Below are 27,040 nucleotides of genomic sequence, written 5' to 3'. Positions count from 1 at the left end.
AGCCATGTAACATGATAGTTGTGTAGAATGAAGAAATTTGTTGTTAAAAATTTCCCAAAGCGTATCATTTAGACGTATGTTTAGCAAATATTACTAAACAAGAAAACTGTACAACTATTTACTTATTCTCTATAAAATAACATAAGAATGTTAAGAAAACATTTTTTCTGAACTTCCAGCATTAATATTAACCGTACAAAAACAATTCAAAATATTAAATCGTTCGTCTGTTTTAAATCTACGAAATGGCTGAGAAAGAAATTGAAAATTTGATGTTATGAGGACTTAAAAAGGGGAATAACCAGCTGCGCTAATATATTTGTACACGCTAAAATTTTTAAAAATGATATTGGCTATACATTGTTCACAATATATTACTCAAACTCCGTATAAGGTTATCATAAAGGCTACAAATCCATGGTACCACAATATAGATTTTGCATGTTATGAGTGGATTGTAGATTATCGTAATATCCATCTAATATTCACTATTATTAGACCGTAAAATATTAGAGCTCATCCACTTGCTTCCTATAATTTTATGCAATCCTTTTGCTCTACTTAAAATATTGTTTCTTGATTTTTGTGCTTTAAAGGTCAATAAATAAAGTATTGTTAGAGTTACAACCAACTATTAATATAATGTACGCAGCATTATTTGGGGATGAAGAGTATCATACGTGTTATTTTCACGAAACCTTACCAAACAAATGGTATTTTTTTATTTAAAAAACTAACGAAATGTATTAAAATTTAAAAATATAAGTTCATTAAAAATAGTAAACAATTTAAATGTTTTAGTGATGAAATTATTGGTTGCTTATAATCAATAAAGTAATTCATTTTTGAAATAATATTACAAACCTTGGTTGGTAAAAACATATTGGAAGTAATAATAAAACATAATGCATTAGTAAAAGCATGGTAAAAGTACATTGCAAATAAATTATCATTTATGGATCATTAGGATTCGTGTATAGCTTTGCTTTTTATGTTTCTTATAGAAATATTTGATTTCTTACAAACCTAACAATATTACGTTCCCGGTTTTAATCCTGAGTAGTATTAGTTGATTGATTCCAACCATCATCAATCATAATAATTATTTTGACAGACTTCATTTTCAAGAGCAATAATCCTTTTGGCGAGACAAAACTCAATACCATGTGTATTGACTTTGTAACCAATTTCTTTTTTTAAAACTAGAGTGGTCCGTTTCATCTGAAGATAAATAAATGTTTGTAAACTTCAATATTTTACCACATATCAAAATTGTATAAGGAGCGTACCTCATATCAATTCCTTAAAATCAATAAATGTTATTGAAGAATAAGAATTCAAGTGGGTTCCTTTAAATTGTTTTCACATTAAAATATAATACACACATAACTATAATTTAGTAGATCTTGGGTAATAATAATGAACATGGACGGAAAAACATAGCTTTGGCAGTGAATGTACCAGTATAACGATTGTGTCACTTTGTGTGAAAATTGCTTTGCAAAAAGACTATCCTCAAAGATATGCTAATTTTGTGCGTTGTGATAGTATATAACTGATTTCAGTCATTTGTAATATATACATTTTTGCAACTCTAAACATAATTTAACTCCAGATTTAATAACCTTTTATAAAACAACCTCTCACTCAATGTTTTTGTAATCTTTTAAAATAATAATTTTGTTAATTCTTAAGAAACATCGTATAAGAACCGTTTTTTATTTTTGATTAAATCGTAAACTAAATTTATAGACAATTTGGACACAGCACATGAAAAAAGTATAGTGCTGTAATACAATTCCAAAACTGATCCTTCTATTATTGCTTACAAAAGAAACACCTGAGCACCTGTCAGTTATATGATGTAGAGGTGTTTCTAAACTGGGACATATTACACCTTGTTCAACTTTAGTTACAACAGAATATATATTTAATATGAAAAAAACTTTGTGGAAATACTTCTGTTTTCTCCCAGATTGTAAATAATATGTAAGTTTTGTAAAATGCTGAAAATTGTGATTGGATGTGGAAAGAATTAACTCGAACTTTATTGCAGCCACTTTAATGGATCCACTACAATATGGTTTTAAAATAAACCTTCATTTGGGTACATTTTTGTATGTATTTTTAATAATGTATGCAACCTAAATATATGAATGTGGTTAAAACCTATAAAATACATACTACTTTACCAATAATTAAATATTGAGATAATTTGTTTCGTTATATGAAGTCAATGGTGAATATTGACTTTATAAAATGTACCAATCTAAAAATGTATACTTAAGAGAAACAAATTTAAAATTTTATTCACAGTTTCAGGTATTGTACTAGTGAACGGTTCCCCATCAAAAGTCCAATCACACACAGTAGCTTCAATCATGATGAAGTAGTAAAAATATGGTAAAAATAAGTTATCTGGCATTTACATTTGCCGCAGGCTTAACCAAAAGTTATTACATTGCGCCACTACGTCAAGGACTAAGTGATGAGAGTTTGTGGTAACATTCCCTGGAGACTCATAAACTTTACCGTTGTCAAAGGTTCCTTCCCTGGGAAACACTTCCCTATTATTTTAAGTTTGTGGAAAAAATATTCTAATATAAATATCAAATTTATATTTATATGTAGATTTTTTCCTTTAATTGACACTTGAAGACATTTAATTGACAAAAACTTCTGTCAATAGATAATCTATTGTTAATAAAGTAAATCTTATGTAAATACTAGCTGTTGTACCCGTGCTTTGCAACGGGAAGAGGACACAAAATAGAAACATTTTAATCTTTACCAATAGACAGAAACTTCAGAGCTGTGACGAGGTATTTGTATTATTATTAAAAAATATAATCTTTACTTCTGTTGCATATAATAGTTACACATCCGCCAAGCTTTTAGAAACAAAATTCAACTTTTATGGCCATAATAGAAACGTTTAAGCTATGACTTTTAAATCTGATAAGTAGTGGATACCACCATTTTGGTTTTGATTAATTTTAAATCTTGTGTAGGCTGATATGAGATAAACTTACCAAATCTTCGAAAAAAACTTTCACATACACGATTTACCTTTATCTCCCTTAATTACATATATTTTCCCTCAATTTTTGACATTTTAAATGTCAATTTTGACGTTGCAAAAATAATATTTATTAAATTTAAATGAACTGTTTTTTTTTATTTACTCTTCTTCATATTAGATCACAAATCCTTCCATTTTGTGGTTTCTTCACTCACAATAAATCATTAGCAAAAAATATCAGCTGTTATAATCTTTAGAAATACTGGTGTGCCTTATCAATAGTCTTTCGAAATTTTAAAGAAACTATATATATACAATAAAAAATTTTGGTACTTCGGTATTATACGGAGGCCACTTATTTTACAGCGTGCTGTGATGGCTATGTTAGGTTGGGTGATTATAACTATGTTTGTAGGACTTTCCTCGTTTCGTTATGAATCGAACGATACCAGAAGAGTAGTACTTTCTATTTAAGATAACCCAGCCTAACATAACCACCGCAGTGCGCTGTATAAGGGTGGCCTCCGTATGGTACTTAAGTACCAAAATTTTAAACAAATAATTTAGCATTAGAGAGCACACAAAACTAATATGATTATCAAAGCATCAAGGACTAAATAATGTAATAGCAAATACAGTATATGTTTCATTGCATCTCTGATTCTACTCTACAAAAATATCAACACACAACTTAATATACAAAACCGGAAATTCTTTTAATCAGTTCCATCTTCCATTGCCTTTACATTTTCACAACTTACCATTAAGTAAACATAGTAACAGATATTTCATTGATTATAGAAAAAAAAACACTGTATACTGCCATTGACTATTAGTCACAGACACTGCTTAGTTTTATGATATTTTCCTTGGTTTAATTTAATCAGTGGTGTGGCAAAACACAAATAATAAATTTATCAAGTAAAGTAAATATGAACTGAAATTTATGTAAAGATAAAATAAGAGTATTTTGTATTACCATTTGATAAATAAATATGGTTACACATATAGGCCCCACAACAGATTTTAGTACACAAAAATCAATGCACAATTTAGTTATTGATGATATTCTTTAGTTTAATTTAAGCATAGGTTTAGCGAAACACAATTACTAAATTTACCTAAATATACATGTAAAAAAACAATGTGATGTGCAAGCTATGTTAAGTTAATCTAAGACATGTTAAGCAGTTCGAGTTTATTTAAAGTAGCCTCCAAATTCATTCAAACCATCTATAGATTGTAATTTTCCTACTGTTTCCATGAAAATATATCAATAACATTATTTCCATAACACTTAAGACACTTTAAAAATCGAAAGCAGAGTCTGAGTTGATACAGCATCGCTTTTTGAATATTTTTTTATTTCTATAATCATTTACATAGTTTTACAATAAATAATCCATGATAAAAGGTTTGATTAAAATAAACCTACCTCATAGTTATGGAAAATATTATTTTTAATTTCGTTGGATCAGCTGTCTTCAATTGTGAAATATGCAATTTGGCAGTTCTTTTTGTTTACATTGAAATGTCAAAGCAAATGTAAACATTGTGAGTATTCTCATTGCAGCCATGGATACCAAATCAATATTTACTTTGAAAATCCTCACCTCAGAACCTTTAAAGCCAAAGGGGCAAAGCCCACTGTCAGTATCGAACTGTGAATAGTCCTATAATGGTCCTTGGTATGGTAGCTATATTTTTGTAAAATTTAAGCCCAGTTGGTTCAGTAGTTTTTGCACGTATTAGTAATACACATACAGACACCATTAGATTTTTATATAATAGTATAGATCAGAGTAAAACAAAATTGAGTGATAGAGTGAGGCACTGTAAATTGCCGTTTAGGATATTTATCAGTTACATAGGTTTTGAACAAGATTTAGTCACAGCATCATAAGATTTTGTGGGTCTACAGGTAAACCCAAATTCTCCAATGAATAGAATGCTGGCAAGTGTCAGGACATAGAAGAGGTTCGAAGGATTTAGGAAAGCTCAGAAATCCTCGCAAACATTTACATGATTTAGATGGTTGTACTTTAAAGGCCAGACGTGGTTGTTCTTAATATTCGTTTATAGGAAATGGTTCCTTATTGCTTATAAAATCTTGTATGTGAATCGTGGAGTGGCTTGTTGAAATTTCCGAGCTGATTTAGGATTGCCTAGGACAGGGGTAGACCGTAGAAGTAAAAAAGAACCAAGCCAATCCTAGTAACATTAGTTATTATAACAGTAGTATATACAGGGTGTCCCGGAACTCTCTACCAATATTTTAGGGCATTGCTCCTGGGTAAGAAACATACCTAAATATCATATTTTAATTGTCCAGAAGTCCTTAGTTACTCACACAGCCGCCATTTAGTTTTTTTCAGTTATTAATTTTTTTCTAAAGAATGGTTAAACATATGAAATTGAAACTTTACACAAACATTTATGACAACTAGACAAAGCTACAAAAAAATTATGACGATTTTTCATATTCATAAAACAAAATGGCGGCCATTTAAAATTTTTATAAAATCAACGGTTTTTGAGTTAATTAAGAAACAAAATTTTAAATGGCCGCCATTTTGTTTTATGAATATGAAAAATCGTCATATTTTTTTTGTAGCTTTGTCTAGTTGTCATAAATGTTTGTGTAAAGTTTCAATTTCATATGTTTAACCATTCTTTAGAAAAAAATTAATAACTGAAAAAAACAAAATGGCGGCTGTGTGAGTAACTAAGGACTTCTGGACAATTTAAATATGATATTTAGGTATGTTTCTTACCCAGGAGCAATGCCCTAAAATATTGGTAGAGAGTTCCGGGACACCCTGTATATATATGTTTTTTTGTACTGTTAAATTAATATTGCAAAAAATATTTTCAAACTTTTTCATATTTTAAAAACTACTTTTATTATTGGTCAAATTATTTACTATTACGTTAATGGCAACAAATGTCTACAAACTAATACTTACGAGTAAAATACTAGTTTTGTTATTGCACAATGATTATCATGGAATATTAATCTATAATGTGACTCTAGATTATAACGGACCGAATGCATTATAACTAGTTGATGTAATCTAACTCACAAATATAATCCATTTCTGATATCATCGCTATTTGGTTGCATATATGACGGATTCTCGATATCACAATTCATTCGTCATTCAATGTCACCAACAGTTCAAATATCATTGTGTCGATTTAAATTGTCAGATATGACTCAAATATCTACCCCGTATCATTTTGTTTGCGTTTGATTTTTTTAAATTAAGTTTAATTGGTTTTATTTTTATGTGTTTCTAAACAAATTTTTATTCGACATTTTGGAAAAATTGTTTATAAATCAACGGACGTATTTAAATAATTGTTTAAAAATTAGATTAATTAAAACAGCGTCAACGTAGGCAGTTTATTTTTTTCTTAACATTTTGGTCGTTGATATATGGAACTTTTTTCATAATTGTATAAAAAAAATAAAATCAAGAATATATCTTTGCGTAGCCAATTTTATAGCTTAAAGGCAACGTTTTTGATAATACAAACTATGTGTTAACGTTTCTTTGAAAATGGCTTTAGAGCTTTCCTTACTTGATACCGTAAAAACCTCAATGTCTCCTCTGATGTTAAAATTTTCAAAAAGATTTTCACATGAAATAAAATCGTTATATTCAAAAAAGAATAAAGATTTGTTTTTAAAAAGACACGTAAGAATTACATTTTACACCCTCACAATATTTTTAATGAGTTTAGAACTATTGGTTCTAGTGCTAAAAACCCGAATTTGTTAGAAAATATTTTAATTGGTGACCTTTTAGAATATGAAAATAAATGCCTTAACCACACCGTAAACTTTATCTTTCCTTGAATATGTTCAATGATGTCTACGATTTTATTATTTCAGAATAACCTCAAAACCCTTAAATCTCAATACATTGCTATCATTGTATTTGATTTATATACAACAACGCCACACAACCGTATCGTCGTCGATATATGCAATTCACTAATTGTGATGTCACGGAAGATTATTCCAATTAAGGACTTAAATGACGAAATCAATATTGAGAAGACAAAGTGAACTGTTTATCAAAACAACACCACTCGAAATAACTCTTTAAAACAAAACAAAACTTATTGAACGATATGACTTTAAACTACCAGTCTTTTTAGCTGCAATAACTATCAAAGATATTAAAAAGTATATAATCAACGGTTATCCATACCACATCAACAGCTAATTCTAAGTTCAGCCGCGTCTCCACCAACCAAAAATGTTCTCCGAACATTGTTCGCGAACACTAAAAACGGACAAACAATACACAATTAATTTATGAAACATGTTCGACGACCATTTTCAGTAGCTCACGCACGAACAAATCAATTTTCGCTTTAAAGATCTAAACATTTCCATTATTTGGTGATCTTGTTTAGTGATTAGTACATCTACACAGCGTCGTCGTTATTATTAGCGTGCATAGCAGCTGCTTATTTGCTCATGCTAATGTTCGTCTCAATAAAAAAGTATTTTCATTCATTCATTCATTCATTCATTCATTCATGTACGATCATCGAACTCCTCGATAGTTAGAGACAACTGTAAAGTCACCTACAAGGTGAAGGGGCTCTTTTTATCCCTCTTTATTGAGCAAGAACACTATTTTACCTAATATATTTTACCTCAACTACACAGCATCCACATCGGAAGTAATTTTTGTGATAGCGTCATTCCGGATTTACAATAGATGTTTATATATGACTAGATCAAAACCATCGTGTTTTCAACCATACACAGTTTGTTATTATACTCAATCTCTGCTGAACTACTCATTATGTCTAATTAAAAATACTGAAACTTAATTTTAAATAATCAAAAACACTAGGTCTTACAAAACCCTTGCAAATGCCAAATTTCACCAAAAACAATGAAACTCCTACAAGCTGAATGAGAAGAAACGTGATTTCGACGAAATGTTCCGTCTACGAGCGAACTTTTACAGCCAACATCAAGTTCCCGCCACGACGATCAGAATGTTCAAGATGGCGTCTCCACCAAACCAACTTCGAACAATGTACGGTGGAGTGATGCGCGTATCTTTGTTATTTACCACATCCTTAATGTTTTAGTCTTTAGTTATTGCTAATCAAGGAGAGAAATGTCTTGTTAAGAACTATCAAAAATCTATTATATGACCTCAGGATCAAATTGGGATATTTTGATTGTCACACGAGCATCATTTGGCTCCTCAGCTATCAAGGGTTTGAACCTTAATAGATCACAAAGTACTCCATTGAATCAAAAAATCATTTGAACGCCAATAGCAACTATTTATATATATTCGAACATCAAAAACACACATCTCCTCTAAACAACCTTATCCAAAGCTATTGTTAAAACCCGGCAATACAATAGTGTCAGCTGTACTACTGTGTCAACAACCATCGTCCACTATCAGACCAATGTGTTATGTTCTGAACAAACCTCAACCAATACAGTCTCTATTGACAATCGCTGCAATTATCCTAGTGTAAAATCAATGCAGAAAATTATTATTATTTATAACATACACACTAAGCGTTGAGGTAAAAAAAAATATTCTTTCTTCTCTTAACACCGTAAACTAATGCTGAGAAAATTGTATTCAAAGAGATGTTCACACAAAATTAGTGTTTTATATGTAATAAAGAATGAACTATGGTTCTTAAAGACATATAGGACAAATACAAACCAAAAAACGTATTACTTTTTTTCATCAGCCACCAGAGCATTTAATAATATACATACCAGAATAATTGGTACTAATTACAGAATACATACCAGTTTTAAGGGGGAATGTAAACGACAAAATAGTTTTGACAAAAAGCTTTAGCATTTAATTAATGTAACCTTACAAAAGAGGAAATATTTTATAATTTATGATAAATAAAAACATATCTTTAGTTTGGATTTATTAATATGTAGTCCTAAGCAAAGTCTTAAGTATCATATACATGTAATATGTCAATGGTTACATTAAACTCAATACGTAAATCAGCTGTCCGAGAAATATTTTCCATGGGAAGTAACAGCTGATAAATCGATCATTGTAAATCATCAGTTAGCTATCTGAGGGGGTGCGAAGCTGCACAGAATTCTGGGAAGAGGAGGGGAAGTTACCTGAGTAACTGGTAATCATAAAATTTTATTTTCTCTGCGGGTTGCGGTAAACGTGACTCAAACCTTACATAGCCCAGACTTTGTGTTTTCTCTTTCCTTAGCAATACTTCCAATACATAATAAGACTTATCATGCAGTCAAAGTTTCCTTCACTTTATTGTTGCGCTTAAAATGTATAATAATCAAAATTAAAATTAAAGTTCCCATGTAATTTTCTTCAATATATATATTTTTTATATAGCTGGCTGGCATTGGTGTATTGATTCTGTTATGGCATTCGCTACCAATTTGAATAAAATACAATTATCCATACAATAGTTGTGATATTTTATGTTTTAGATTTTTAAACCATACACATGTGCCGTGGTGGTTTAAGAACGTTTTTACCAAAAGAATCATAATTACTCGTACAATTGAAGTCACAAAAAAAGGCTGTGTTGCCAAACGATTTAAGTGATCACTTTTGGGTTTAAAGGTTAAATAAACAGTATCTGCAATCTGACACATACTCTCTCCCATAAGCTGGTCCGGGTTCTTTCCCTTAAATCAGTTTTTGTTATTTTATATGGGTTTTTAATGGAAAAATAACATAAGTTACAATAACTTTTGAAAAGTAATTTTTGGTTGGGTGTTTCGTGACGCATTTTTGTCAGGTCGACGCCGATCGACATTGTTGTATGCAAGATGACAAAATCGGACTATTGGTGTGGTCTGTAGCTCTGTACATATCGATACACAAAGACAGACTTTGAAAACCACTTTTTGGGTTTAAGGGGACCCCAAACGGATATATCTACTCAAAACTAAAACTTGAAAACTTTGACGAAAACAATACTTTCTTCTAAGGTATACTATGTAATGGAGGAGTAAGTAAAAATATAGTTTACCTAACTATTTGTTATTGAAATTTTATTACATGTAAATGACTAACAGAATGTTAATTTGTGGTTTAAAACTAAATATAGATAGTTCATCATTAACCAACACCTAAAGTTGTTCTTGTGATTATACAGGTAGTTTCAGATTTCGTATCGAATATTTAAGAATATTATTCATGGATTTCATATCCAAATATCATATGTAAATTGTCCGGGAGTCCTTAGTTACTTACACAGCCACCATTTTGTTTTTTTCACTAATTATTACAAAATAATTTTTTTGGTGATTCAAATATACAGCACGGAGAATAAGGACGGAAGAACTTCCACAGTACAAAATATACTTTTACAAAAAGAAAAGAACCTCTTGTTAATTTTGTGTTTTCATTTCAAAATCCCGAAGACGAAACCTCATTATTATAAAATATCACCATAATAAGTATTATTATATATTATACGTATAAAAGCATAACAAAACTTTATTCGCTTCTAACTTGCTTATATTTGTCTGTCCGATCAAACAGTTTTAAAAGTTTTTCTTTCTTATGTTTTCTTGACATTTTTTGTGTGTTTTTGTATTATTTAAAACTTAAGATGAAATAGGCGTAGTTTATAAAACTAAGCAAGGTTTTATCACAAAAAGTCATAAATAATCTATCTAGGGGTTTTATCTCAATTATAAGTATTTAATTTATATTTAGGTCTCCTAATGAAATAAAAGTTTTAAATCAAATTTATGACGATAAGTATATTTATTCTATTTACCATGGTAAAACTGCGTATACAATGTATTACGTTATTTAGGGTAACAAGTAGAAAATCATATAGGTGCTGATACCTGGTGGACTCAGCCTACATTAATCGATGTGCTGTGATAGAAGTACTGTTCTGTGCTGCTGTAGCGGTGAATCGAGGAACTACACAACAATTTGTAAAGGAAAGGAATAATCCTTGCTTATACGAATAGTTCATCACTGTACATGTTAAAGTACTTTATATTCAACTTTTTCTTAATAAAAATTGTTAGACCATTCAATGATGAAAAAATTGAACTCAGCTCAATATTTAGCAGTTTTCTTAGTGTGTCGTCACTGTTGTCGTTTAGCTGAATTTATTTCCTTAAAATATTATCCTATATATATATATATATATATATATGTATATATATATATATATATATATACATATATATATTTGTTACATATATATATTTAAAGAAATTATAACTAAAAATATGTGTATACAACCACCTGCTGATTTAAGTAATGTGTTCACTTTTTCCCGTAAAAACTGTATTCATGAATTAAAATTACAGAACAATAATAATAAACTTTATTCCTCTATAATTTTATTTTGGTTTCCAACATACATTGAATATTTACAAAAAGCATTAAGGTAGAATAGTAATCAAGAAATTGCCCGCATCTTTAAAAACATTGTACTGTACAATGCATCTGTACAGACTACTGTTGTAAAGCGGTTCTGGAAAATGTTAGTCGTGTTTCAATTCACTGCAATACGGACTATTGCCTTCACCACTTTGCATAATTATGTAGTGTTCATATATTTACAGGTAAAAATTTTCAAAACCCAAACGTCGAAAAGGGAAACATTTTTTTGCATTTTAATAATTCATAAAACCTTTAGTGATAACTCGTATAAAAAACTATTCACTACTAAAAGTTCTTATACATATAAGATTTGCCGGAAAGAATTAATATAAAGTTTTTTGGTTGTAATTAAAGTTGTAAGCTATTAAATTTGCTTGATACTAATTGAGCGAGAAAAAATATCTTAATTTGGCCATCAACATTGTGATTCAATTATGCTGTATACATAATTAGGACTTTTAATAAACATATTGTATGGCATTATAATACAGACTGTCCCAAAAGTCCCGGACCGGTTTAATATTTTCTAAACGACAACAGATAAATCAATAAGATTTGGTACATCAACATCACACCTAAAAATCTACTTTTTTATGGAAATATAAATTTTCTGTCACATCATGGGGACGTCCCGCAAGGAGTCAGAAGGAAATCTTAAATAGAAGCATAGGTTGACATGTACATCAAATTAAAGGTCTTTACTAGCAAAATATATTGCTGCAAATTTGAACTCAAACGGACAACCAAGTCAAGAATGACAGTGGTTCAAAGATTCATTTAATATGCATTTGGGGCACAGCCCTAGGAGTCGGAAAAAAAATTTAACGTAAGCATAGGTCGATATGCACATCAAATTAAAGGTCTTCACTAGTAGATTACAATGCCGTAAATTCAAGCTCAAAAGAACGCCTGAGTAAAAAATGGCATTCGTTCAAAGATTCAAAATGGCAGGTTCAAGAAATCTTTGAACGGCCGCTATTTTGTAACGGGTAATCCTTTCGAGGCGCGGTTTCCGGCATTGAACTCTGCTAGCTAAGCCCTTTAAACTGATGTGCATATTGACCTATGCTCCTATTTAAGATTTCCTTCTGACTCCTCGTGGGACGTCCCCATGATATGACAGAAAATTGATAGTTCCTTAAAAAAGTAGATTTTTAAGTGTGGTGTTGATGTGCAAAATCTTATTGATTTATCTGTTGTCGTTTAGAAAATATTAAACCGGTCCGGGACTTTTGGGACGGTCTGTATAATACGTCAAAACAACGTTAAAAGCTTCAGTAGTTATTATATTCATCCAAAATACTGTAATTCATTTTGTAACAGCAAAGATAAAACATAACCTTTGAAGAAGTAAAAGGTGAAACGAACGTAATCCAAAAAGTATTTTGTATTATTTTAGTACAACGCGTAGTCACAGCATAACAGTACAATTAAAAACATATTTTTTATAATTTAACGTATAGATAAATTATATAATTGTTCCACCAATAAAACAAGTTTTGATAATTCTAAACATATTTAATTAATAGTTTTATTTTATTATGTTTATAGTGTATTCAATGCTATCATACATTAAATGTGGATTTTATTATGCCAATCAATAACATATAGTTCGCACAATAACGAAACAGACTTTTATAATTTTAACTACGGTGCTATTAGTACATGATATAAATAAGTTAAGTTTTGTTAAATAAGTTAAACAAAAATATTTATTATTCTATAATGCATGGAGCGACGCAAAAATAAATAATGCATTGAGAATATATATTTACTGATGTAATAAAGTTTTAAGGATACAAATTTTAGTAAAATAATTCTAATGAAATGAGCCAATAGTATATTGATTCATCACTGAGGCGTAAAGTGACTCTTTTCAACCCGAACTTAATTTTTACGATATAGGTTAAGCCGAGGTCGGAAAATGAGCGGGGGTTAAAAGACACTTTTTTCGAGTGATAAACAATATTTGTCGTCATATTGCATCACAAATTAACAAACTAAGCAACAAAACGAAAATAATTTCATGTAAAGATAAGCTTTCAAAACAACTTGCAAATGGCTACCAATTCAGCTAATCTAAATACGCATCAAGTGAAGTCAAAAGTTATGTCAATGTCCTTTATCAAGCCCGATTAACAAATAAGTGCTGATTCATCACGATTGTGTTACTGTATATTATACCCTGGATATGTCAAACTATTGACAAGAATGTAACAATAAGCTAAGCCCTTACCTAATAAATCAATCTATAAATAATTTCAATCCACGCGTTTGCTTACAATCGTGCTTTACAACATAGAGTAAAAATACTACTACTTTAGACCCACAACGTATATATATAAACAGCTGTTTTTGCTGCAGTATAACGAAGATTTAATTTGTAACTGCCACGTTATATCGTTGAAGTAGTCTTGAAAGACGAAATTTTTAGTCGCGACAAACGCCGTTGAGACAAAGACCCTTGGAAAGATCCATCTCTTTGTAGTAATGTGGAAATAAACATGATCCTGGTGATTCGTCTCATTTCGCGGTAAATGTTGTCGCTTTCGACCGAGGCGAAATTCCTTACAGAAAACCTATTCTTTAGCCATAGTAAAAACATTACATTAGTGGGTATATAACTATAATTTATAAACCCTTTAAGCATAACGGAATCACACGATTTGAAAATCCTCAACTTTTGCCTATTTATAATCTTTTTTGAATCGAAGAATTTTATTCTTTTGAATGCTATTATTTTTATGCAGGATGATAACAAAATCTTCCTCATGGATAAGTAGAAACGCTATAAATAAATACTTTACGTCACCTTGTAGTAAAACCAAAACAACTTTTTAACATTGGTTACCAACAAAGCTTAAGGTTTATAAAACTTTGATACCCAAGTATAATCTTTTTTTCATTGAGCTTAACATATTTGGTTAAACTATAATTTTGAAATGGGTATAAGCTGTAAAAAAAATTGTAAATAATCCTTTCCTTCACACTACTCTCCTATGTTTCAACCTGTATCATAAGCTTACACTAATTATTTACAGATGTAAATATGTTGAATTATTTAAAGAAAATTAATAATAAAATGAAAAATTATGGTTGACCATGAAATAATATAATGTTATAACTATCTAAAAACTGCAAAAATAAATTACATTACCAACCTCGGCTTGTCCTAGAAGCATGTTGTCCATCGTGTTTGGTTCAGACATTTAACTTCGATTAACCCAAAATCATACGATTAATAAGTAAATATCAAAGTTTCACTGAAAACAAGCTGATATCCATGTTAGCTGCTTTACTAATAGGTAAATGTCAACTTCAAACCAAAAAACAGCTGATAACCAAGACACCTACTTAATTAATAAGTATATTTACACTGAAAAAAACTCATATCCAAGACAAACACTTTACTAATAAGTAAATGTCAACTGTTAACCGAAAAACAGCTGATATCCTAGACAGCCACTTCACCAACTGCCGAGGCAAGTGACCGGGCACTTGGCGAGCTTCAAGATTATCCGAATGCGACTCAAATAGGAACAGTTTTGTTATTTGTGTATAAGTATTTCTGGTCACATAATAATGGATACACGTTTGTTTCCAATAGCTTATATGCATGAATTTTTATTTTTTAAACTAACGAAATTATCTAGTTGACCATCCTACGGAGAGTCAGTCTGGCAGCTGTTAATTAGTTTCTAACATTTCATCAGTTTAACTTTGAATGCTAACAATAAAAAAAAACTAAAAGAAAATTGTTATACAATAAAAATCAATAGAATTTTCTAACACTCTAAGTATTATTAAATAAACAAACTGATACTTATTCTACAAGTAATTGATTTATATTCATTATTGTAACTTTACACAATCTAACACAATAATTGATCACAGATATTTCAATTTTTTAAATGATAAATACAAATAATTACCTAGATATACAGAATCAATATAGAGAAGAAATGCAATTTTTTTACTTACAAGCTCTCGAGGAAAGATTTCTAAATGGACTAAACATTTCAGCATTTCGTCTCACCTACCTGAAAAAACAAATAACTATTTAAGATTGTTTATATATCTAACACCAAATGTTAAATTATAACACAAGTCATAAACACGATTAAGGTCATTCCTAAGTTTAGTACTGCACTTTATGTTATGGAAGTTATGTCAAATGTAACTCCTTAATGTTAGAGAAACACAATATAAAGGAAACATACACACAACAACTTTGTCAACTTTGTAACTATGATACGTTATAATTAAGATCTCTGTTCAGGTCGTTGGCTGTTTGTAACACTACTGCATGTAATGTTACCTGACTTTAAACTATCTTGTTAACTTACAGTTTGATAGCTTATACTCTGTACCCTGTTGCTACATTGTGGTACATGAACAATGCATTAGCCATATAGTTTACTTACAAATCTTGCCTTCCAGCAATCACTTTTAGCTTTGAGATTATGCCATGACATGTAAGTTGGGAGCTCACGTTTTATTATGTAACGACAACTATCTTTGCAGTTTAGGTCTCACTCATCAATGAGTCATGTGTAGCGTTATGTGTTTGTTAGCTACACCATCAATAATAAACAAAAATTACCTCACACATCTTAAATCAACTGCGTGGAGCCTTATAAAATGGTTTTAGTCTGAAAATGATGGCAATAAAAAAATATAAGTTAAGACTGAAATTAATTAAAAACCTATTCTGTCACAATTTCCTTTACAATAGTGCTTTACATGGTACATATACACTATTTTTAGATCAAATAGATTAAATGGTTTTACCTACGACCGTTTTTTTAAGTAGCCATTTGAGTCCAGTTCTTAGAATTGAAAAGTTTCACTTTACAGCTGTTTACTTTCATATCCGCATAGTTTCATTTCATATCCGCATAGTTTTCTCATATCCACACAGGTAACGGACCAATGAGGTTCAAGTATTGAGAGAAAAGAATTAAAATTGTAATGCTTCAAACCAACTAATCAGCTGATCAGCTGATCAGTTGACCAATTTAATTGTTGATCCGACTTGTTCATGTTGATACTATTCTTAATTAAGTTGGTGGAAGTCCAAAAATAAATGAAATATTTGCCGAATTGTACCTGATACAATATTATTTATGGTAAGAATGCTGCTAGCAATGTAATATTTAACGAAGTTTAACAAACACGTAATTACAGGAAATCAGCTGATTATACAACAAGTGTTGCATCACTTTCAGTGGCAATGACAATACACGAAAACATAACCTCTCTAAAAAGTTATCAGTAGTGATTGTTAGTAATTAAATCCAGATTGATAGTAATTAAAAAACGGTCGTAGGTAAAGTAGTGTACGCAACTCGCGTTAATAGTCTTTACGACACTCGTAGAAGTTTTTAAGGCACTCGCCAAGGCTCGTGCCTTAAATTTTCTACTCGTGTCGTAAAGACTCACTTAACGCAATCGTTGCGTAAACTACTATTTTACTACAGGAAAATCGAATGTAAGACCTCAAGAAGTAAAGCAACTCTTAAAGCCATGGTGTAACAGCCTCTGGATGGCAAAATTTAAGATAAATGGCTTATATTACAACATTATTGTATGAATTGATGTTTATAAAAACATCAATTCATTTATCCGATGTGGTTAGATCTATTGTTGATATTGTGGAACACATACATGCACACACACATGTCAAAATACAAATACAAATATAACAAAATTATTCAAATTTTATTCGAATTCGTATTTTGTCGTGTGTTTGTGTATGTATGTGTTTTACAACATCAACGACGGATCTAACTATATCAGATAGATAACTTGATATTTTGTTACACCTGATAATGGACCAAAGTCTGAAACTATAGTAGTGTACTACTGCAAAAGACCACTTGACAAAGCAAGGTATAAACAATTTAGCTTAATCTTTAATGGATATAGAAAAAAATTACTAACATCAACGCCACATAAATACATAACAAACAATTTTCCATACAAACACATAGTAACAATCATTACAAACACAATAGGAGACGTAAAACACATTAGTCATGCCTTCTGACTCGTACACACATCGTTATGTGCTAAGTACACTTTAGTGATGTAGCGCCGACACAAAACTGACACATTATAGATTAAACGACATATGGATTTGTGTTATTATATGTTTTGTGTAGTTGTAAATTTATGTTTAAATTGTTATGACCTTGTGTTAATCTATTCTCGCAGTCAAAGCCATACAGTATCTTACTAGTTGTTGCCCATCAGTTTAGCATTACATAATTTTGGGTTTTATTACCACTATGAACCAGCTAAAGTTTAATTTTCTATTACGGAACAGTTATTAAGGGTTAAGCCCATCCTTCATAGCCTAATCACCTAAGCTAATTAAACATATGCGACTACTGAAACCAATCTAAGGGAGAACCTTAATTTAAACAATTAACTTCGGTCACAGCTTCTTGAGTTTGATCTGGCCAATAAGAATTGGCTTTAGAATTGTTAATGCCACAAAACTGTATAAATGTAAAACCAATCTTAAACATGGTCTATTGTTGAATGAGAAAGTTTACAATTATGTTATTATGTCAACATAGCTTCATGATTTGTGATGATGACTAAATGTTATCATGTAAACATGTGCATGAGGTATGTTATCATGGTTGTTTTGAGGTTATCTAGACATATTATCTGATGTACTGCTCGGTAAATGATTACATGACTGCGTTTATGCAGTACAGTAACAATAAACCATGTCGATAATGTAATATGTTATTTGCTTATTCATTAATATTACATCATCAATAATCTAAAAAGAATATTCTTTTAGCTTTCACCTCAGTAAACACCTGACTTGATAAATAAACAGACATAACTTGATAAACTTGACTTAACAGACTTGATAAATGTAACCCTCCCGCGTCTCACACAACACATCTGATAACAGCAGAATACTTTTAGCAGGCAAAGACATATTACACCAGAAGATGTGTAATACGATGGTGGTGAATGACACGTCAAGAATTTGTCATAATAACATTTGTCAGATGTGTATTGTGTTCTCCAGCTGTACGTTAAATGACATGCACACCATAGTGTTTATTGTACCATAATATAAAGACACAAAATATTCAACATAATCATTGTGATTATGGTTGCATTTACATGCACCTTTTCTAATAAAAGTAATTTGACTGAGCCAAAGACTAATGCGACACATTTATCTTTACACGTTTCAAGAATATTTAGTTCTTTTGGAGTACGTATTGTCACTGTATACCTATGTGCAAACTTATTATAAATTAATTAAAATAAAAATCTTTTTCCTTCTTGGCTGGAATGTCTAGTTGTATTAATAGTCAAAGGTAATACCTTATGTATATCGTTACTAATAAATATGGTGTAATTAGATTGAGGGGTTTTACACCTGAACAATAAATCGAACATCTTTATCGTCCATTAAATCAACTTCTCCCAGAAACTCTTGATAGTTTACAGCCTCGTCGACATTAAGTGGTCAGATAGAGGCTCTTTGCCACTCTTAAGTGTCAACGTCTGACCGACAAACGTTATGGTCAGTTCAGCTGATATATCCTTTATGGCCCTGGGACATGGATAACCGCTTTATTACAGAAGACCGTAAAACTTAAAAGCCATACTATTGTCATATCAAGACCTGTAAAATATGATAGTCGATGATATTTTTCCTAGTTCAAATTAAAATAAACCATAATTGTAGCCCCTCATGTCTAATATGGTTGTCACCAACTGATTTAATTAATCTCAAATACAACAAGTTAGGGGGTAGAATTTTCTTTTTTGCCATTCTGTATGGTAAAGTTTGGAGATGTTTCGTAAAATTTAAAATCATAGTCAAGAATTAGTCAAAATCTTTATGAAGCTTAGAAGGCTTTAAAATAAAATAAGTGTTATAAAAAATAAAAACAATATTGTATGTTGATGCAATTGAATCTCAAATTATTTAACTTCAGAACCACAGAATACTTTTTACAAGAAAGCTGGGATCCCACTTACAGCTTCCTCACGATTTAACAAAACAATCAGGTCCCCTTCGTATGATATTATTACGTATAGCTATACCTAATCTAATACACACGGTTAGTCTGTAGTCTGTGTGGTTAGTCTGGAGACCCCCTGTCAATTTTTTAACGGCTCGTACTAGAAAAACTAAACTCTGCACACCTTTATGACATGTTATGTACTTTTGGGGCATAATTGCCACTTCGTGTACATTCTCAAAATGGGGGAAATCAGGGGAAACTTCAAAAGGTAAGACCCATCAAGGGACCCCTCATTTTGAAGATCCTGATACAATAAAACCAACAACACAAACTAAGGGTCTCTATCTCAACCCTGTAAAAAATGGCAGGTCGAAGCCCCACTCGATGGGGCTTAACATTTCAAATTTTCGAGTTTTCCCCAAAATCTCCCATTTTGGGTTTGCGAACAAAGTAGCAATTAAGCTCAAAAAGTACTTCATAGTTATAAAGGTGTGCAGAGTTTAGTTTTCTAGTGTGAGCCGTTACAAAATTTACAGGGGGTCTCCAGACTTGGAAATCTTTAAGTTAAATTTCACTTCTTAGAATTTCAATTGACTGCCATTTCTTACTGGATTGAGATAGAGACCCCTAGTTTACGTTGTTGGTTTTCTTTTATCATAACCTTAAAAATGAGGTATCACTAGATGGGTCTTAACATCTAAAACTTTTTACTTTCCCCCAATATCCCCCATTTTGGGGATGATCGTCGCGGTTATGCCCAAAAAGTACTTCATAACATGCCATAAAGGTGTGCAGAGTTTAGTTTTTCTAGTGTGAGCCGTAAAAAAGTGATGGGGGTTATCCAGCCTTTTGTTAACCCTGTATAATAGATCCATTTCGTATATTACATCTTTGGTCGTCTTTAAAAACTCCGCCCATGATGAAAAGCAAGGGAAAACAACCGAATAAAGGATACAAAAACCCGACTGGGCCGATGTTAAAATACGACGTCTAGACACCAGGATGGGCTAACGTCTGCTTGTAATCAGGCTGGCCACTACGCTTTACACTCCACTTAAATATGCAGTCTTACCAACCCACTCAATCGTTGAGATGTTTAACAAGTCTTCGATCGACTTACAGGAAACTCTTTACTTGTACGGTAAACTTGTACAGCTGCTTTGTAACTTTGATTGGATGCAAATGTGTGCTTTTTTATCATATGTTTTAATTAGTTTAATGAACAAGATCTTTATTGAGTCAGGAAAAACTTTCATCGCGTAATATTTCTGAGAACTTAGAAAACAATTTATCTATGTATGTACACATGTTTTTCTCTTAACTACACACATGTGCTGAGAAGAAACGAAGAGTGTTGTATTATTTCTCAATCATAAAAAAATCTGGATTGAATGTCGTTTTTAAAATGACATTTTTACACTAACTCATATAAAGGGTGTCCCAGTAAGAACGCCGGATTTGAGGAGCGTCTTATTCTTATCTGTATTTCAATAGAAATTCCCAAATTATCAGCAATGTTATCAGTATTAGGTCCCATTTGTAGTCATGAATCGCTACACGACGGAACAACGCGTGGTCATAGTTAAAGTGCACTACAAGCACGGAAGCTGCGCACTATTTACGGCTGGGACAATGCACCAAATGATCCATCTGTCCGAAGATTGATTTCTAAGTTTGAATAAATTGGCTCAGTTCTATTCTGGGGATATTTAAAGTCGCTTGTTTTCGCCAATAATCCTCAACCAATCCAAGACTTGAAGGAGGAAATGATTCGTGCCATTAATGGAATTCAACAGGAAGTGTATGAAAAAGTGATGGAAAACTTTGTCAAGAGATGTCGGGCCTGTCAGTATTTGGCAGGTTGACACTTACAAAACATAATACTCAATTACCAATCGGAGATACTATGCTTTAAGATTCATGTTTCATATTTTAAATTTAGCATGAAAATATATGGTTTGTTAACATTTCAAATCCGGCGTTCTTATTGGGACACCCTATATTTGCAAATAACTTAAATCTTATATTTTTGCATTAGTTTGCCTACAATTGTACCTAAGTTCTAGAATTTACAGTATTTCTATATTGTACTACTTTACTACTACCTATACCACCAATACTATTATTTTGTACGTGTTATAGCTCTATAGTTGCTAATCCCAAATTTTACTTATTTCAACTGACATTTAAGAGAGATGTACGGTATAAGACATCCACCTTTAAATTTGAGGATAAGCAGGGATTAGCTCTAAAGAAGAGCTTACCCATGCATTCACCCTTGGTTGTGTTTTAAGAAGAAATTAGAAGTTTAAGCATCGTATGATTGTTTAAAAATACGAGCAAAAATGCAGTTTGTGCTCGTAAATACTGTTTGAAAATGTGTTCTAAATCAATAATTTATTTTATGGAAGGTTTGACAACTACATGTTTGCGAGGGGCTCACTTAGTATATTTATATGCTTAAAAATATAGCTCTTATAATTTTATAAACATTAATCCATCTAGCTTTCACATTTTTGAGTTTCTTTTAGTTTTATTTTTATTTCTTGCAAATAATAATTAGAAACAATTTTAAAATTATAAGAGTTTTTTTACACCACCAGATAACAATTAATTTGTTGCTTAAGTATGTGTTGCTTAATGGAAAGTTAATTTTTAAAGGAAAGGTAATACCATTGAAACAATATTTTTGCAATATAAGTTTGTTAAAAATGGCAAATCTTAATTAGTTATTACTATTTTCTTATAAATTAAGTAGCATAATCTAGTATGTGTATTTTAATGCTACTTCCTAAATTCGTGAAGGAACAGATTGTTGTATTTGAAAATATATTTTGTTTTCATTTTTGGAGAGCTAAGCCTAAGTGTAGATCTCAGTTTATAAGTAGCTATTTACAGAAAGGTATAGAAAAGACGGCTATTTTAATGTCTTATTTGCCTGTAATGGTAATTTCCCATCCCCTTTGTTCGGTACAAGTCAATGCTCAGCCAACTTTATTGCCGTACCAGAAGTATAGAACCAGTAGAAGCTTGTATTAAACACATTAGTCCTATCAATCAGTTTCTTAGATAGGCTATGTGTGTTTTTATTATTTTTTTAGTATTGTATAATTTTTGTATAACCACACGTATCACAATCTAGTTTTGTAGTAGTTGTAATAGGTATAAAGCAAATTTTTACTGCATAAAAAGAATCGTTAAAAAAATCCAAAATATATTTTACTATTGTAAGTTAAAATGTTTGAAAGATTTAAGATAGAAAAATTCATATAACAGCGTATGCTCATAATATGTTAGTACCAACAACTTAAATCAAGTTGGATTTAAAAAATACCTAAACTATGCTAGAAAGTTGTCAACTCATATATCATATATCTATTTATCTATATATCAAAATTTATGGACCTTTGAAATGTCTAAAGGGAGTTTTACAATGATAACCAACTTTAAAGAACAAATTAAACAGTAGAAAATTAAATAGTAGAACAATTAAACTTTGTCAATGGTATTATGAATTTGTACTCTTTATGCTAAAGTAAATAAATAATTTGCAGGGCAGCAAGTTTAAATAATTTTCAGTTCATATAAAAAATAAATCGTAAATTATTTTTGTAATTTATTTCGCAACAACTTCTCTTTGGCAAGCATTATTGACAAAGCACTATTCGCTACACAGCGTCAAGGGACTTAAGGGACATTTCAATTTGCATCTTTTCCATTGTTTAAACAAAGAGCTCTCACTTTATGGAGCGATTAGCAACATAAATGTCTCACTGAACACAGTACCGTATCGTTTCCTTGTACCTTTTTGTTCACATCCCTACAAATCCTTTTAACAGCTTTGTCTGTTCATCCGAGGAAAGTCTTACTGCAAGTGTTTTTAAGATGTTGAGTAAGTTTCAGATGTTTTTAGCTACTACATCTGTTATATGCATGATTGCAACATACAAATTACATTAAATTGTAAAAATAGAAAACTAACACACCTGTAATTGTTGAATGCTATTTTACATTTCTTAAGCTGTGCACTATAAGATATAGCCATAGATTTCGGATTTTGTTATAAGTTTTTTTTCCCCAGGACGCTAGGCACGAGCTTGGGATTTTTTTTCACATTACTTCAGGCTAGACCTTGGGGTTGCGGCATTATCACTTAGATAAAATCCATTGGTGATTCGGCTGGATATGAACCCGGGACCTCAGGGACTGAAGTCCCGCGCTCTATCCACTAGACTAGTTCGCTCCCAAATCACCATTAGTAGCATCAATTTAAAGTGTAACTTCTTAAGGATTAACATTTTGTTGAAAAAATATGGGATTTAACGTTTTAATTGGTAATAGTTTTAACTTCGATCAAAAGATGTTGTATGGAATCGTGGTTAAGCAATTGTTAATAAGACAATTAACTTGAACAAAATAAGCTATAATATTATATAGTTTTACCATTTAAACACTAGGGTGTAAAATCAGTCCCTAGCGTAAATTTTGGTTGAAGGATTATCACAATACAAAATATGGTGCTATGCTTATTTTCAAATTAGGCCTATACAAACAACTATAAAGGGATTTATACAACTAACCGTAGTAATGTTTTTGTTATAACCTTAAGTAAGCAGCAACGTCTACTTGCCACGGATGTTGAAATGCAATTGTATTTTTAAGAAACATTATACAAACTTTGACTATGTTTAATACTGCTTGAAGATTTATGAATTGCTAAACCGCTATCTAAAACACTCGTATTACAGGTTCTAGATGTAATTTTTATAAAAATATAATGGTTTAAAAATACTTATTCAATTTGTTATTTAGTAATAAAAAGTGTTGGACAAATATTTTGTATTAAAAACAGTTTATACAACTAAAACGATTAATTAAATAACCTACGTTATTGAAAGTTAAAAATGTTTAACTGGACGAGGACATATCTAAGCAGAATTACAATTTTATAAAAATATCGTTTATAATTATCGTAATGTTATATAACCATGAAAGTGGTAGGTACGGTTAATGGTTATTAATTGTTAGAGATCATGTTGATCATATCGTAATTATTAAGAAAATACAATGAAATTGTCTTTACACAATAAAACATAATCAATAAACAAAATCCAACCCAAATTTGTTTGCAATCACCGATTTTAAGCTGAAGTTAAATACTATTACTTAAAATTGTGAAAATGGTACTTTCCATAATGCTGCACATAATTAACTGCAATTCTGTTAACTCTACTCAACCTACCCTTATGACGCACGTATTTAACAAATATTCCTCAAACATACGTTTTGGAAAACCTGGGAGGGAAATAGAAACTAGCGTAAACAACATTCAGACCCCCACTGATATGTCAGGTACATGCGGGTTGTGAGAAATGGTCTTTGGTCGAGATTTCACAAATTCTGTCGTGTAACAACATGTTTTATGATGCACACAATAGAAATTAGGATAGCTTTAAAATACTTTATTTTCATTGCACTAATCCCAATGATTTGACGTGCCATAAGTCATTTTAGTAAATTTTTTTTACAAAGGTTTGTTTTTAGCGCAATTTAGGCCTACATTTTTTTATTTGTACAGTGTTTTTAATTTTGTTTGCAATATGTATGCAACCGGGGTAGTCATTATTTTTTGTTAAAATACACAAGAATCACATTTTTGTATCTTTGATTTGTAATTTATACTTTTTAAATATGTATTTTATTTCCTTGGTAGATAGAACGTATAAGCTATGTAACAAAGGTAAAAATGGTTTAGATTGAAGTCTCTATATAGTGCAAAATACAAACCATCAATGACATTATCATGATGAAAAATGTTTGAAAACATAATGAACATTAATCTCAATTTATAAAGATGGTTAAGGGTGGAAGAAAAAACATTATTTTAATTACTGCGTGGTGAGAATTGTAAAATTTGTTTACTCCACCGATGGCCCAGATTTCTTGACTCTAACAGGTCAACAACTATACAGAAAACTACTATTGACCGGGTCGTAAACAATATAGCCCTCTACATATTCTATACGTTTTATCTTGCATTACATCTCGTATATTATGAAGAAAATTTATGCAATCATTGAGATTTTAAAACCTCATCTCATGTATTACAGCTGGCTAATCATTAATAGTTAGTAAACAATAGCTATTTCTATACTGTATTCTCTAAATAGGAAGTTGGTTTTATATGTGCCTTAAATAATGCCGTTATATAATCAATGTATAGGCTACTTGCAAGTATTGAACATTACCAATTAAATATGTCGAAGGATATTACTGCATAGTCTATGCCAACCATAAAAACAGCGTCATACAATAGTAAAAGTTATCAAAGTCTAACTACAACATCAATTATCGATAAAGCATTGTAAAAAAAACAGTTTTGTTTAATTTCCTTAAAACATGGAAATATCCAACTTTTATCACAGACATTGTGTAGAGCTCTAAAAACAAATATTGTGTTATAATGAAGAGTGTTTAAACAATTATTTCGCAATTTAACTGTAAACATTTCAAAACATTTTCAAAAAACAATATTTTTAGTCGTGTTGAGGGAAAAAATAAACTGTTGTAGTTTACTTGCTTATGTATGTATTTTGACAAAATTTGAAAATCTTGTTCTCTTCATACAAATTGACAACACAAATTTATGTCAACAACAAAGATTGCAAAAATAAATATAGGTATATTTGTATATTTATTTTAATATAAACAAATCATATCTAATAAGCTGTTTTATTTAATAGCTAAATATAGTATGTAGTTGTATTACTCAATTTACAATTGAGAAAGATTATTTTCGATTTTGTTTAGCTTTACGAGATTAGATGTGTTTACGATAATATATTTACGTTTGGTCAAAATATACTTTCACGTAGCAACAAACTTAAGGATTCATTAAATGTATATATATATATATATATATATATATATATATATATATATATATATATATATAATACGTATAATTATATTTTAAATGGGGAATAAATATGTCTTGTTCATGGAAATATTTTAGTAAAAATCTAATTCGACATTAATATAATCATAAACACACATCAGTCAATCGTTACACAACTGCATACTTATATATAATGTTGATTCTAAACTGGAAACAACCCATTTCAAGTTTGTATAACAATTTTACGCTGTAAGGTCTACGGTTGTAAGGGTTAATGGGTGTTCAAGATAAGGGAAGTTAATTAAGACGATCCCAAGAGGTGGTCGTCTCTATGGGAATGCCTGTAGGGCGATGACATAACACGATCCAAGTAGAAAATACCAGCTAACAAAATTAACAGTGATTGAGGTTTTGTCTTAAATTTTCTTATTAAATACCATAATTATAATGTCGCAATATATTTCTTTGGAGGTTTATTAATTAGAAATTAATTTAATAAATAATTTGACAAGCACCAAATTATTCCAGATAATTACTGTACCCAAAACTTGAGTGAATAAAAATTTACCTACTAAATAACATAAATTGACTAATTAACAACTTTGGTGTGTTCCGCACTTATATCCATTGCTATACATATCATGCAAAAATTCTAGAAGTATTTTTTTGTTTTTAATTTTATATTCAGTCT

General features: G+C 30.6%; 1 protein-coding gene across 2 annotated transcripts in view; it reads right to left on the bottom strand.

Moving 5' to 3' along the window:
* LOC128994109 (inactive dipeptidyl peptidase 10-like) overlaps positions 1-27,040 on the bottom strand; it is a 416,624-nt gene that overhangs the window by 350,747 nt on the left and 38,837 nt on the right. The window contains exon 1 of one of the 2 annotated variants that reach the window (XM_054418389.1): positions 14,604-14,683. The exons of the other annotated variant lie outside the window; for it this stretch is intronic. Within the exon in view, the coding sequence (XP_054274364.1) occupies positions 14,604-14,651 (48 nt within the window). The 5' untranslated portion in view covers positions 14,652-14,683. Of the gene's footprint in view, positions 1-14,603; positions 14,684-27,040 lie in introns of those variants that run through there. 2 annotated transcript variants of the gene reach the window in all.

Source organism: Macrosteles quadrilineatus, unplaced genomic scaffold (assembly GCF_028750875.1).
Source record: "Macrosteles quadrilineatus isolate MER2022 unplaced genomic scaffold, UCM_ALF_1.0 Scaffold_5__1_contigs__length_97177068, whole genome shotgun sequence".
NCBI classification, from domain to species: Eukaryota; Metazoa; Arthropoda; class Insecta; order Hemiptera; family Cicadellidae; genus Macrosteles; species Macrosteles quadrilineatus.
Note: the sequence above shows the minus strand (reverse complement) of the source record. Positions and strands in the feature narration are given on the sequence as shown.